This window comes from Arvicola amphibius, chromosome 13, assembly GCF_903992535.2.
Source record: "Arvicola amphibius chromosome 13, mArvAmp1.2, whole genome shotgun sequence".
In the NCBI taxonomy this organism is placed as follows: domain Eukaryota; kingdom Metazoa; phylum Chordata; class Mammalia; order Rodentia; family Cricetidae; genus Arvicola; species Arvicola amphibius.
This window is the reverse complement of record NC_052059.1, coordinates 52,907,423-52,920,982: the sequence shown is the minus strand read 5'-3', so window position 1 is coordinate 52,920,982 and position 13,560 is coordinate 52,907,423. Positions and strand designations below refer to the sequence as shown.

General features: G+C 42.6%; 1 protein-coding gene across 1 annotated transcript in view; it reads right to left on the bottom strand.

Annotated features, from left to right (window-relative positions):
• Sgcg (sarcoglycan gamma) overlaps positions 1-13,220 on the bottom strand; it is a 38,041-nt gene extending 24,821 nt beyond the window's left edge. The window contains exons 1-2 of the mRNA XM_038310513.1: positions 13,169-13,220; positions 5,287-5,484 (exon numbers count right to left, since the gene is read on the bottom strand). Coding sequence (XP_038166441.1) covers positions 5,287-5,481 — 195 coding nt within the window. The 5' untranslated portion in view covers positions 5,482-5,484; positions 13,169-13,220. The remainder of the gene's footprint in view (positions 1-5,286; positions 5,485-13,168) is intronic.
• Between the last annotated feature and the right edge of the window lie 340 nt (positions 13,221-13,560).

The following is a 13,560-nucleotide window of genomic DNA, read 5'->3' as shown; positions in this document are numbered from 1 at the left end:
GCCATTGAAGATGCAAGCTGCAGGCTTCCTTCTCTGCCTACCATGCCTGCCTGCTGCCGCGCTTCCCCATCACGGGAGAGTCTTGGCCACTTGGCACTGTAAAGCCAAATAAGCTCTTCCTTCTATAAATTGCCTTGGTTACAGTATTTTATCACAGCAATAGAAAAGTAACTAAGGCAGAAGCAAAGGGCATTGAGATGAACACTTCAAGCTTTGCACTGAGTTTTACAATTTTTTCTTTTAGAGAGCATTTTGAATTTCGCTGCTTCTCCTGCTGACTGTCACATTCTAGAACATGCTATCGTTACTCTGAAGGGACACGAAGTTATTGTGAAGGGTCCCAGAGAGCCTTTGAGGGTCTTCACTATCAGCAAAGAAGAGGCTCAGGCTTGACGTGTGCTGGAGAAATGGCCGCCCCCTACTGCCAACTGTCATGGAGACCGTGATTCAGGCACTACACTGGGCTCCAGCCCAAGATGAGGTCCATCCGTGCTCAGTTTCCAACCATCGGGCTCACTGAAGAGAATGGGTCTCAGTTGAAATATCCAGGGTGAAAAATATATTGTGGGGTTTGGATGGGGGGCAGTTTTGCTATTCTGGGTCTCAAGCTCAGGAAGATGAGCTAAGTCTCGAAGGAAATGAGAGATAGAGCTTGTTTATGTTTCAGCTGCTTGGACTGTGTGCTGATTTCTGTGTGTGTGGTGTGAAGCATGAATTTCATCGCTGTGAATAGAAATACGTGGGTTTCCCTGCTTTGCCTCCACTCTGGTGATGGGATTACAGGTGCTTGCCAACATTCCAAGCCCCAAGTGTATTAAGTGTTTTTAACTATACATCTAGCAGACACAGAAGGACACATGGGGTATGACCGTCACGTATGTGTGAGATCTCTGAACAGTCACCCTCAAGAGACAGAGCACTAGACTGGTCCTTACAGGGGCTGGGGACTTGGAAATGGGATGATTGATAAAAACCTATAAGTTTTCAGGTCAGTGAGCAACATGAATCAAGCCCACAGATGTGCTGACTCAAACATACCTATTGTTAATGAGATTCTATTTTACACCTACAAGTTTCATGAGTAGAACTGATAATACTTTCCTACCACAATCAAATGAAATTTAAAAGCAGAAATAGCATGTTAAAAGTTTTCAAGGCAGAAAAAATTAAAGCATGAATTAATAAACAATTTGTAGTCTCAGTGCTATGATATTTCAAAGCAAAGACTCAAGCTTACACCCATGCAACCCGTAAGGTGAATGCCACTCCATTGCAGGTATAAAGGTCAGATGATGCTCAACATTTCTGGATTAGGGCCCAGCATCTTTTGTGGATTAGGACTTTGTGTCTTTTATATTCTGAGCCCACAAATGTGAATGGTAGCTTGTCTCACTCTGTTAAGGTCAGCACTAAAAACCCTGCTCACACACCGCCAGTAACGCATTCCTGTGGGAGGAAAGCCACCTCATACATCGAACGTGAGAGCGCAGCCTGTGCCCAGCATGAGGTGGATCTGAAGTCACTACAGTCTTCTTTGTCCAAGATGTGCGTTGTCGTAGAAATCTGTACAAATTAGTTCTATAAACTGCACAGCTGTGAAGCGATAGTGGGCATCTGGAGTGTGCTTTGTTGTGTGCTATAGCATTTAAAGCAACATTCAGTGCTTCATGGCTAGCTGAAGTTAGACTCTGGCTACTCCAGACTCTTCCATAAGTTTCCCTGTGTTGTAGACTATTATTTTAATATTTGTTACTTTTGTTTATGCTGTGGAACATTTGTTTAATCATGTAAAGATGTGTTGCTTTTGTTTATGCTGCATTTGTTTAACTCTGTGACGCTGTGATTCTCTGCCTGTCTAAAACACCTGATGGTCCTAATAAAGACATGAACGGGCAAGAGAAAGAATAGGTGGGGCTGGCAGACAGTGAGAATAAATAGAAGAAGAAATCTGGAAAAGAGGGAGACGCAAGAGAGCAAGGAGAGGAGGATGTCAGGGGCCAGTCACCCAGCAACAGAGCTGACACAGAATAAGAAGGAAAGATAAGGTATACAGAAATAGAGACAGAGTCCAGAGGCAAAAGATAGATGGGGTAATTTAAGATAAGAAAAGCTGGCTAGAAACAAGCCAAGCTAAGGCTGAGCATTCGTAAGAGAGAATTATGTCTCCGTGTGTATTTACTTGGGAGCTGGGTGGCGGACTCCCAAAAAGTAAAGAGCAAACGAGTTAAAGGGTAAAAGCATACAACTACAGCCTCAGACATGGTGTTTACCATAGCAACAGAAAAGTAGCTAGTACATGTCCAGATGCCCTGCCTGCATAAAGGGATGCTGGACATTGGTACCCAGTACCGTCATGGCTGGGCATTGGTGCCCAGTACCGTCATGGCTGGGCACTGCTGCCCAGTACCGTCATGGCTGGGCACTGCTGCCCAGTACCGTCATGGCTGGGCACTGCTGCCCAGTACCGTCATGGCTGGGCACTGGTGCCCAGTACCGTCATGGCTGGGCACTGGTGCCCAGTACCGTCATGGCTGGGCACTGGTGCCCAGTACCGTCATGGCTGGGCACTGGTGCCCAGTACCGTCATGGCTGGGCATTGGTGCCCAGTACCGTCATGGCTGGACATTGGTTCTTAGTACTGTCATGGCTGGGCACTGGTGCCCAGTACCGTCATGGCTGGGCACTGGTGCCCAGTACCATCATGGCTGGACATTGGTTCTCAGTACTGTCATGGCTGGGCATTGGTGCCCAGTACCATCATGCTGCTACACAGATATCTTTACAAATTCTGACCCAAAAATCATATCCTATACTGTCTAATGTTAAATACACTCATATTTGTAATGTCAACTTACATATAATTTATAATAATTTATAATATATTTATAGTAAATACACTTACAGTACTCTATGCTAAATGTTATTCAAAAATGTTTTTTCAAGCTATGATTTTTTTTTCTTTTTTTCTTTTTTTTCTTTTTTTGGTTTTTCGAGACAGGGTTTCTCTGCAGCTTTTTTAGAGCCTGTCCTGGAACTAGCTCTTGTAGACCAGGCTGGCCTCGAACTCACAGAGATCCGCCTGCCTCTGCCTCCCGAGTGCTGGGATTAAAGGCGTGCGCCACCACTGCCCGGCTTCAAGCTATGATTTTAATTTTATGAGTATTTTACCACAATATAGAAACGCAAATGTTTATTATGCGAGAAGAGCAATGGTATTGGCTGGAACCACAGCCGGACCGAGATAAGGGCACAGAATAGGCAGGATTCCCTGAATGCATTTCTCACGGAACCACAGATGACAGCTGCCCTTCTTGCAAAGAGCCTGGGCAATCATCACAGCCTCAGTGCCTGGGAAAAGCACTCTGACTAAATGTGAAGTTCCTGGCAGAGTATTTTTATCTCACTGGATCTGTTTTGCCAAGTTAATGTATTCTACATTAATTAATTAATTCTAAATTAATGGGTTCTACATTAATTTATAGAATCCCATCCCCAAATTCACAAAACAAGGACTTCTTGGGACATAGCTTAATGGTAGAGCACTTGCCCAACATGCAAACGGCCCTGTGTTCAACTCCCAGCTCTACAAAACAAAGTGCACCTGAAATATCAAGGCAGATAAAATTATGCAATTATTTTTAACAAATGAGAATGCTTAGAATAAAATAAATTCTTTCAGACTGCTAGTATTTTATTTACTAAATCTGCTGTGACTATTGACGTGTTTGTCCAGTAACCATGCGCATCAGATCAGAGTGTTTAAAACATGCAAGTGTTGCATTGCTCTGGCTTGGGCATGGTGTAAGTGTGTGCCTCCAAGGCAGTCGTCCTCAACCTGTGGGTCACAACCCCACTGCGGGTTGAATGACCCTTTCACAGGAGTCACCTAAGACCATCAGAAATATCAGATATTTACATTAAGATTCATAACAGTAGCAAAGTTACTTATAACAATGAAAATAATTTTATGGATGGGATCATCACAACATAAGAACTGTATTAAAGGATCACGGGATTAGGAAGGTTGAGAACCACTCCTCCAAGGCTTCCTTTGTGGGCAGCTTGGCAATTGGGGTGGCAGCTTTTTGGACTTTTAAGAGGTGGGGTCCACATGGAAGGTTCTGGGGTCAATGGCAACTTGTACCTGAGATATTTGTCTGGAGGCCTTGGTTAGCTCCACAGGAGAGTTGTGATAAAAACCCAGCTGGTCCCCACCCAGTCTGGCTGGCTTTTTCCTGCTGATTTGACGCTGTCTGTCACATACATTCTTGTATTCCCACTAGGCATCTTCAGGTCCCCATCAGAGCGGAACCTAAGCCCTTAAACCTCCAAAAGTGTGAGCGGAATAAGCCACTTTTCTTTAGACTCAGCTCTAAATGGGACATCTCTGTAAAACCCCATCCCCCAAATGGCTTGGGGAGCATCATCAGGGAAGGGGTGGCCGGAAGAAGGGAAGAGCTGGAGGATGGGGAGGAGTGCTGAGCCCTGAGAAATTCACAACCACTGTAGTTATCTGTACGAGACCAAGCCAGCCAAAAGTCTGGCATAGATGGGTAGATGACCTGGGGACCACAACCCTTCCTGAGGAACTATGGCAGTGGCTAGCTGCAGAGGGAGAGAGAATCACTCTTCCTTTGTATGTGGATATTGGTAGGTGGATTTCCCATGCTCCCCACACCCCTGTATGTGTGCACAGCACTAACCGGAGTTAGTGAGGTATAAAAATAATGACATGAAATTGGGAGTTGGGTCTGTTAAGAGACATATGGGGAGAACTGGAGGGGGGAGATGGGAAAAATATGATCATATTCTAATGTATACATCCATAAAATTATCAAGAATAAAGAAAAAATTAAAAACTGAATGAAAAACAAAAATTATCTTCCTTAAAGCAAACATATTCCTGCATCAGGTATCTCATCCTGGTAATTCAGTAGATGAGGGCAGGTGTGCAAACACTAAGCCTGGAGGATTGATGACATCAGGAAAATGTGTCATTTATATAGTTCTATGACTATAATCTACAAAGGACCTTTAAGATATCTTGACTCAATCAACCACAAATTCAAGAGTAGAATTTTCCTACCCTATAGAGAAAATAACTAATGAAAAATACAATGCAATAAGGGCCCCAAAAAAATCAGCACACTGTAGTTTACAGTGTGTCAGAGAACAGTGTCAGTAAGCAACGAAAATCCTGAGAAAGACAGGAAAGTGTCTATCCACACACTAGTAAGGCAATGGTCCAGCATATCTGGAGCATGCTCAGGAAAAGGCAGTACTCACCGGAGAAAACCACATCACTTTCAGAATCCAGATGGTGAGAGCGAGATTCACAACAAGGATGGCGAGCAAGAGAAGAACAAATAGGTAGAGGCAGCGCTTCCTCCAGCCATAAATCCCAATCTTGTAGACGTGCTGGTTCTCGGGTCTCTCTATGTGGGTGCCCTCCGTGACTGTGGTGTACTGTTCTCTTACCATCTTCTAGGGGAGTAAAGGAAGCAGGGGACAGGGGAAGGGGAAGGAGGAAGGAGAGAGAACTTAGTTGCCAGTACTGATTTGTTATGAGTCTAGAAAACAAATTTAGCCCAGACTTAAATTTCTACAAGTGATAATTTTTAAAAAGAAACCAGAAGCTCTGTCTCAAAGGAAAAACAAATGAGAGAGGGGGGTACTATTATTTTGAAACATGTCATACTGTTTCAACCACAGGAAGATATTTAACTTGTCATTTAAAGTAAGCTGGATGTGACCAATTCACTTAAAACCCAATGGTCATATTTTCATGTTTTAATAAGTTTTTCACACACACACACACATGCACAAGCACCCACTCACACACACTCACACATACACTCACACACATTCACACACACATGCACACACACACACACACTCCTATGGCTTTCAAAATGCTGCAGAGCTGAACTTGACATTGAAGCATCAACCTTAAAGCCGAGTTATCAAAAAGGAAGAAAAATCAAGCTGGTATCCATATTTTTTAACGTAATTACTCAATTTGACTCTGAGTAGTTAAATTAAGTTTCCTTCACCTAAATGATTCAGAATTATGAATGATGTTTTAAACAAGATGCCTACGATACCTGTCTTTGCCAATAACTGACATATGTAAAGATAGATTATAATATGTGTGAAAGCAAATGTTTACAAATATCGTTTTGTGAACAAAAGAGTTCTGGTCAAAAATAAATCCTTTATTTTACCTTTACACCAAGCATAAAAGAAAATGTCAGGGAAGAGGTCCATGAAAGTCATGAATGATGATGACCCTGACTGGAAACAGCGCATGGCATAGCACTAGAGCGGGTCTCCTCTCTGACACCTCGTGCATGGGGTGTATGTTCATTTTTAGGGGTGATTTGGAAGCAGCCATACTGTAAATGAACGATGTCCAGATAATTCTTTGTCTGTGTTTAACTTAGTGGTGGGCACTTCCCCTATGTTGTGACAATGTGGAAGTGTGTTTCTGTCACAAAGAATTTCCAAGTCTTCAGGACTGACCCTGCATCCTCTGGACACCTAGTGTTGGCAGCTTTACCAGGTCCTATTTGCTCAGTTCTCTGATCTCCTTCAGTCTTCCTTATATACCCTGCCATCCATCCCCAACCCTGATGCAACAAATTATCCCAAGCTGAGTGGCTTATATACATGCTGTTTCTTGCAGTCAGAAGTTCAGAAAATGCATCTGCAGGACCAAAACTCAATGTGACCTGGCTGCATTTTTCTGGAGGATCTCGCTGAGAATATGTCCCAATCTCTGACCTCCGTGCTGTTTCCATCCGCACATCTTCTCTGACTTGGCCATCCCTGCCCAACCCCTAAATCCCACCCTGTGTTGGTTTTGGACTCCCTGGAGAACTCAGGATTGCTTTTCCACCTCAAGAGCCCGCACTATCACATATACCAAATTCCTCTTTCCATGAAAGGTTGAGAGATTCCCTGATGTGGGATTCCCCTCTGTATTCTGTGAATATGTTTTATTGCCACTGGTTAATAAATAAAGTTGTTTCAGCCAATGGCTTAGCAGAGCAAAGCTAGATACGATATCTGAACAGAGGTATATAGAAAGAGTAGGTGGCTTCAAAGAGATGCCAAGTAGCTAAAGAAGGAGAAAGACACCAGCCAGAACCTTACCTGGTAAGCCACAACCTCATGTGGATACTCAGATTAATAGAAATGGGTTAATTTATGATTTAAGAGCTAACTAGAAAAATGCCTGAGTCATTGTCCAAACAGTGTTATAATTAATATAGTTTTATGTGATTATTTGGGTCTGAGAGGCCGGGAAACAAATGAGCAGTCTCTGCCTACAGAGTGGAGTGCCAACATGGAACAATTACATCCACATAAAACCTGAGAGTTTCAGAAGGAATTCTAGACACCAAAGAGCTAAGTTAAGCATGACTACATAGTAGCAGCATTTTCTCAGGTAGGCTCTGTTTACTGGTGGCCAGCAGAGGTGTGGTTCTTTTAAAAGGAGGCTTCCTGGTTCATATTACTTGCATGAACAGCTCTGGCTCTTTCAGGAAGTCCTGCACGTAAATGGGGTTTGTGAGCAGCTTGCTACTAATTGCTTAATGGCAACTTAGACCCGTTGCGTCCCTGGAGCTGGGGCAGTGAGCATGGCTAATAGAGGTGGTGAACATGCCTTCACTATTTTGGATTGGGTGAAACAAATAGACAGGCCATGGAGTCGGTTCTAGCCATGTGTACTTAGCATTTTTAGAAGTGCTCTTGGTCAGAAAATAATTACAGGTATGCAATAAGACCTCTGAATGGGTCACAATGTTGAATAAATGTATGCAGGCTTGGGAGAGAGAGGAAAAAGAGTATAGACAGTTATAAAAAGAAGTAAATAGTTTTAAAAATAAATAGAAGTCTTTAAAGAGACAGTAAAAGTAATAGATTAAAGAAGTAAAGAAAAATATGCCACATAAAGATGGAAAATCCACAGAGTCTGGGTTATACATCTTATTATGTTTTCTTTGAATTTTTTGACCAAAGAGAGACATTTGATTCTGGGGGCTGCTAAACTAAAACAACACATATGTTTTTTTTTTAAAGATTTATTTATTTATTATGTATACAACATTCCTTCCCTGTATGCTTGCATGCCAGAAGAGGGCACCAGATCTCATTATAGATGGTTGTGAGCCACCATGTGGTTGCTGGGAATTGAACTCAGGACCTTTGGGAGAGCAGTCAGTGCTCTTAACCTTTGAGCCATCTCTCCAGCCCAACACATATGTTTTTAAAGGTATCTTGACTTCAAAATTTGAGACTAAGGACATGATGCTTTGGAAAAGAGGCTCTGCTTTTGTCTTCACAGAAGATGAGAAACTGTGGATTCCATCCAGGCTAATGTGGTTTGATGGAACAAGAGCCCCCCAAAAGATCTGTGTGAATCCTAAAAATACTTCACTCAACAAACAGCAGGGAGCAGTTTGGAGAAAACAATGCACAAATTCCCAAAATGATTGTTTGCAAATGTTTATTTTTATTTAATGGGGGATATTACATAGAGATAAATACTTAGCATTAGTATGGACCTTGGTTTATTGATACAAATTTCAGGTCAATTTGGTTACACTGTGTATATATATTTCTACTCTTGTTTAAAGTATTATGTTTACACAGCTCATTTAAATTGTAATATATAATTAAAAATTACAGATTAATAGGTAGTCATTTATAATAGTCAAACTTATAGTCATATTAGTTAGGTTTTCTAGATATACAGAGATGTATTTCAGTCAGGTAATTTTCATCACTTCAAAGACCTACAGAAAATGGCATTTAAAATGTTTTAAGAACTTAGAGTCTTCTCAACAGTGAGACATTTCTGCTCCTGGCAGCATCAATTACTTCAAGAGGAAGATGGGCATTGAGAGTCTCCTTATGGAGTTTGCTAGCCAGCTAGGCAAGAAATTGCCTTTGCCTGGGTTGCTTGATGGCATGCTGTTTAAAATGGACATGCGGGACCCACAGAAAAATGACTGTTGAATTGCCTAAAGAAGGTGCGACAATCCTTCAGGGTTCCTGCTTCATGACAGAGTCTGCCAGACATTCTGCAGGACACAGAAGAAAGTGACTGACAAACTGCCAGTATAGCTGAAACAGTCTTTCAAATTTCCTGCTTCATGGACAGGTCTTCCAGATACTATGGGCCTGTAGGCTGAAGATGGATGTCCAACATTACAGAAGAACTTTGGGTGACTGTCCAAGGCAGTGAGATGTCTCTGCCAATTCCAGAGTTTTGGAAGTTGCTTACAACGCACTTCCTGTTAACTTAGGTAATATTATATCCCTCTTGGGTCTTTGATGGAGTTGAAGACTAGATAGTTTTAATTACAGTTTTCCTTAGTTATGATAATAAATAAATTAGTTATAAAACTTTAGATTCACAAAGATAGGATAAATGACTAAATATTGAAACTTAGTAATTCTTGCTTGATAGCTATTTTGTCATATGTAATTTTACTATGTTAAAGTTATAACCTTCCTTTTTAATTAGACAGAAAAGGAGAAATGATGTGGGATTCCCTTCTGAATGCTATGAATATGTTTTATTACCACTGGTTAATAAATAAAGCTGTTTCGGCCAAAGGCTTAGCAGAGCAAAGCTAGGCAGGATATCCAAACAGAAATATATAGAGAGAGTAGGCAGAGTCAAAGAGATGCCATGTAGCTGCCAAAGAAGAAAGACACCAGCCAGAACCTTACTTGGTAAGCCACAGCCCCTTGGTAATACACAGATTAATAGAAATGGGTTAATTCAAGAAAGAAGAGCTAGCTAGAAATATGCCTGAGTCATTGGCCAAACAGTGTTATAATTAATATAGTTTCTGTGTGATTATTCAGGTTTTATCAGCTGGGAAATGAATGAACAGTCTCTGCCTGCAATTCCCAGGTTTGGAATGTTAGGTATAGACATCTTTGGAGGTTATTAATCTGTCTATCATAAAGTACGACAAAGCTCAGGGTATAAAACTGAGAGGGACTCAGCAGTTTAGAGCCCTTGCTGAGGACCTGGGCTTGATCCCCCAAACCTACATTGTGTGACTCACAGTTCCCTGTAATGCTAGTTCCAGGGGACCTGATGCACATACACAGACATAAACTCTGGCCCACACTAAATATAAACGTTAAAAAAAAAAACAACATTCACCAAAGCATTTGTGATTCTCAAGATCTGAACTCCAGTCAACGTGCATACATGGCCATTGCCCCAGCCCTTAGATGGCCTTTCACAACTTTCTGTCTCTTTGCTGTCTCTTATAGTACTCTGTCTGGGAGTACACCACCATGCCTTCACTGCCGCCAACAGGATTCCCCCTGCCTTCTCCCTGACCCCTATTGTTCCAGCCCCACAGGTTTTAGTGAATGTGTACCCTAAGTGTGACTTCTGCCTTGGCAGCTGCTGTCCTCGGCTCAGAAGGTCTCCCAGGTAACAGCACCTCCCTGCAGCCCCAGCTGACATAGCACTATGCTCCTTCCTGCTGAAGTTTGCCCTACACCACTCAGTTCTACAGGCGATGCTGTGTATTTTATCTGGGTATTTTTCTGTACTTGATTCTGTCACCACATATGAGTCCCAAGAAGGTAGGGTTCCGAACTGTTTGGCCACTCTGTTGTGCCCCAGCACCTGAACAGCATGTGCTATTATTGTATGAACTCAGTAAATACTTACCGAATAAGCCGAATATATTAGATACACAAACCCCTAGAACGTTTTATTTAAATTGTAACTGGATACAGAACAATAAAACGTGAGGGGTCTGAGTTGTCTCATTTGTATGTATATAGGTGACGTGGCGGCTCCATAGGGTCACCACCTTCACAGGCATGTCTCCCTAGAAAGAGGCACCTGGGCTTGAACTGTCCCTGGCTTATGGTCACCCTCCTCTTCATGAAGGCATCTCTCACACGAGAGAGTGTGTTTGTGATATGCAGTTGGACAGAGGTGAGGTTATTGCATGCAGCTGGACAGTGAGGCGGGGCAGGGTTTTACACACAGATAAACAAGGAGCTGTTATACACAGTGAAAAAGGAGTCCCTGAGTAGGGATAGCCAAAGGCAGGCAGAGAAAGCTATGGTGGACATTTTCTTCATACAGCATCAATGCCCACGCAGAGACCACTGGGGCAAGGCTTTGCCATTCCTCTGAGCCTTGCCCAGAAAGGCCTTGCCTTTTACTGTGGGTCTAAGGCATTAGGCTCCTTGATATGGCTGGGTATTATCAAGCAATACATATCCACTCGGGACTTTACTTATTCCGAACAACATATAAAAGACTCTTATATGATCTTCTCCAGAAAATTCCCTACATGACACCATGACAAAAATTAAAAGGCCTCTGAAGGGGAAGAAATGACAAAGTGTGGCAAAGGTTTTACAGCTGTCACAAGGCCACAGAGCGAAAGGTAAGGCAGTTTCATTGGCTTCATTTTTGCCAATAGTCTGTTTCCTTCACAGCCAGAAACATGGTTTCTTTTTCTGCAGTCTTAATTACTTATGATAAATCTCAAGCCATACCTATTGCATCACACAGTAAACACACACACACATACACACACACACACACATACACAGATTGTCTACAACGTGTTAAAAAAAAAAAGCCACTGCAGAGCTCACGGATCTCCCAAGAGGACTGGGAGGCAGCATGGGAGCTGATACGGTGGGAAAGAAGCTCCTCAGTGGTCAGGTGACCAGCTCCTCTGCTGGAGATGCTGATGGGACTGATAGAGTGGAACCCATACCTAAGAACTGAACTGTAGGGCTTTGTCATCGAGCTACACAGATACTGACAGGGAGAAGAGGAAGAAGGTAGAAAGAAAGAAAGCATGACCTGAAGGAATGGGGAAGAGGCAGAATTAGCCTCAGGGTTCTGTCCTTTTTAAAAAAAAATAACAGTTTGGCTTAATGGCTGGAAGACCAGGTGTCTCCCTATATCTATCTATCTATCTATCTATCTATCTATCTATCTATCTATCTATCATCTATCTGTCTATCTATCGATCAATCTATCATCATCATCTACCTGGTTGTGAACCCAGGACTTCACATGTCAGGAAAGCTCTGTATCTCAAGCCCCAGGAAATATATTTTTAATAGGACAAAATGTAAGGGTGTTATTTTCAGTATTTAACTACCATCGTTGTCAAGGTCACTTGGGAACTTGGACGTGACCATCTTCAGAATCACAGACCTGGCCAGCCTGAGATATTGCTGTCCCTTTGGCTTTGAAAGAAAATCTCAACCCATTTTAGAACCCACAAAATTAACTCTTCTTGAACCACCAGTTTTGAAATTCCCAAAGTGGATCTCCTTGTATCTAGATAGTTCCAAGAAAAGAGCAAAACGCAAACAGGCCAGGCTTTTGTAGTTCCTGTGAACCCAGACTCACCCCTTCACGGGGCTGATCTTTCTCCCAGTCCTGTTGTTCTTTCCTTGATCTTCTTCGTTCATTTAAAAGTAACTCATAGTTTCCAACCTCCACATAGTAACTTAGTAACATAGAAACAACCCTAATCTGAGCAGCCGAAAGCACTGGTCCCCTTTAGAGTCACCCCACATGATGGCTTTTGTCTCTGCATATCACTTTCTTCACCCCCCCACCAAATCTTGTGGAGGAAACAGTCCAAGAACAATTCCAGAGCTGGCTTGACACTAGGCTCTTGTGCTGTTGATTCTGTTTATAAAACACCTTGACTTTTTTTCCCATTTTCACCTATTAGTGTCTCTAAGAAAAGCACCCAGAAGGTCTGAAGCATCAGACTCAGTTTACCAGAAAGGCTTGGGTGAGGTTAAAGGTGACTTTAAAGAGCATACTTCTCTGTTTAGCTGTCAGAGTCAACATCCCGTGACACAGCCATATTGTTTGACAAGTCTGCAAATGTCAGCAACGCGGCCACCCTAAGGGCATAGCATAGGTCGTCCCTGAAGTTGCTGGGACTAACACAGGCGAAGTGAGAGGGGTACTGGATTTTGTTAATAATGAAAATAAAATTGAGAGAATTTATTCAGCTTTATTTTAGATTGTTAACCATTATGCCACTGGGGGAGAAAAAAGTTAGAAACCTTGTACCTATTTGATTTAAAAGTTACACATTAATCATATAAAATCCAAGCGGAAACTACTTACCTTAGTGACTCAAAACCACACCGATGAACTGGTTCCAGATGAGGGCCCGAGCTCTGCGGGAACGGAAAGAATTAAACTCCCATTTGTGTAGGGTGAGGGGACTTCTGGCTCTGCCCAGAGAAAGGATTCTCTTGGCTCAGGTTTCTGCCCCTCCTGTAGCAACAGGCGAATCTAATTTTACCCTGTGACCTCAATCGCTCGGACTCTTAAAACGGGGAACCAGTTCCAGCCTGCACCCTCGCGTGTGCCGAACCCAAGCCAGAGCCACACAGAATTCCAACCATTCCTGCAAAGCCAGCACCCCGACAGGTAAACCCTGCCCCACTTTCTGAAAAGCATCTTTGTCTTGAGGAAGAAGAGTAAGTGGGCTTCTTTGGTGAGCTCTGATGCCG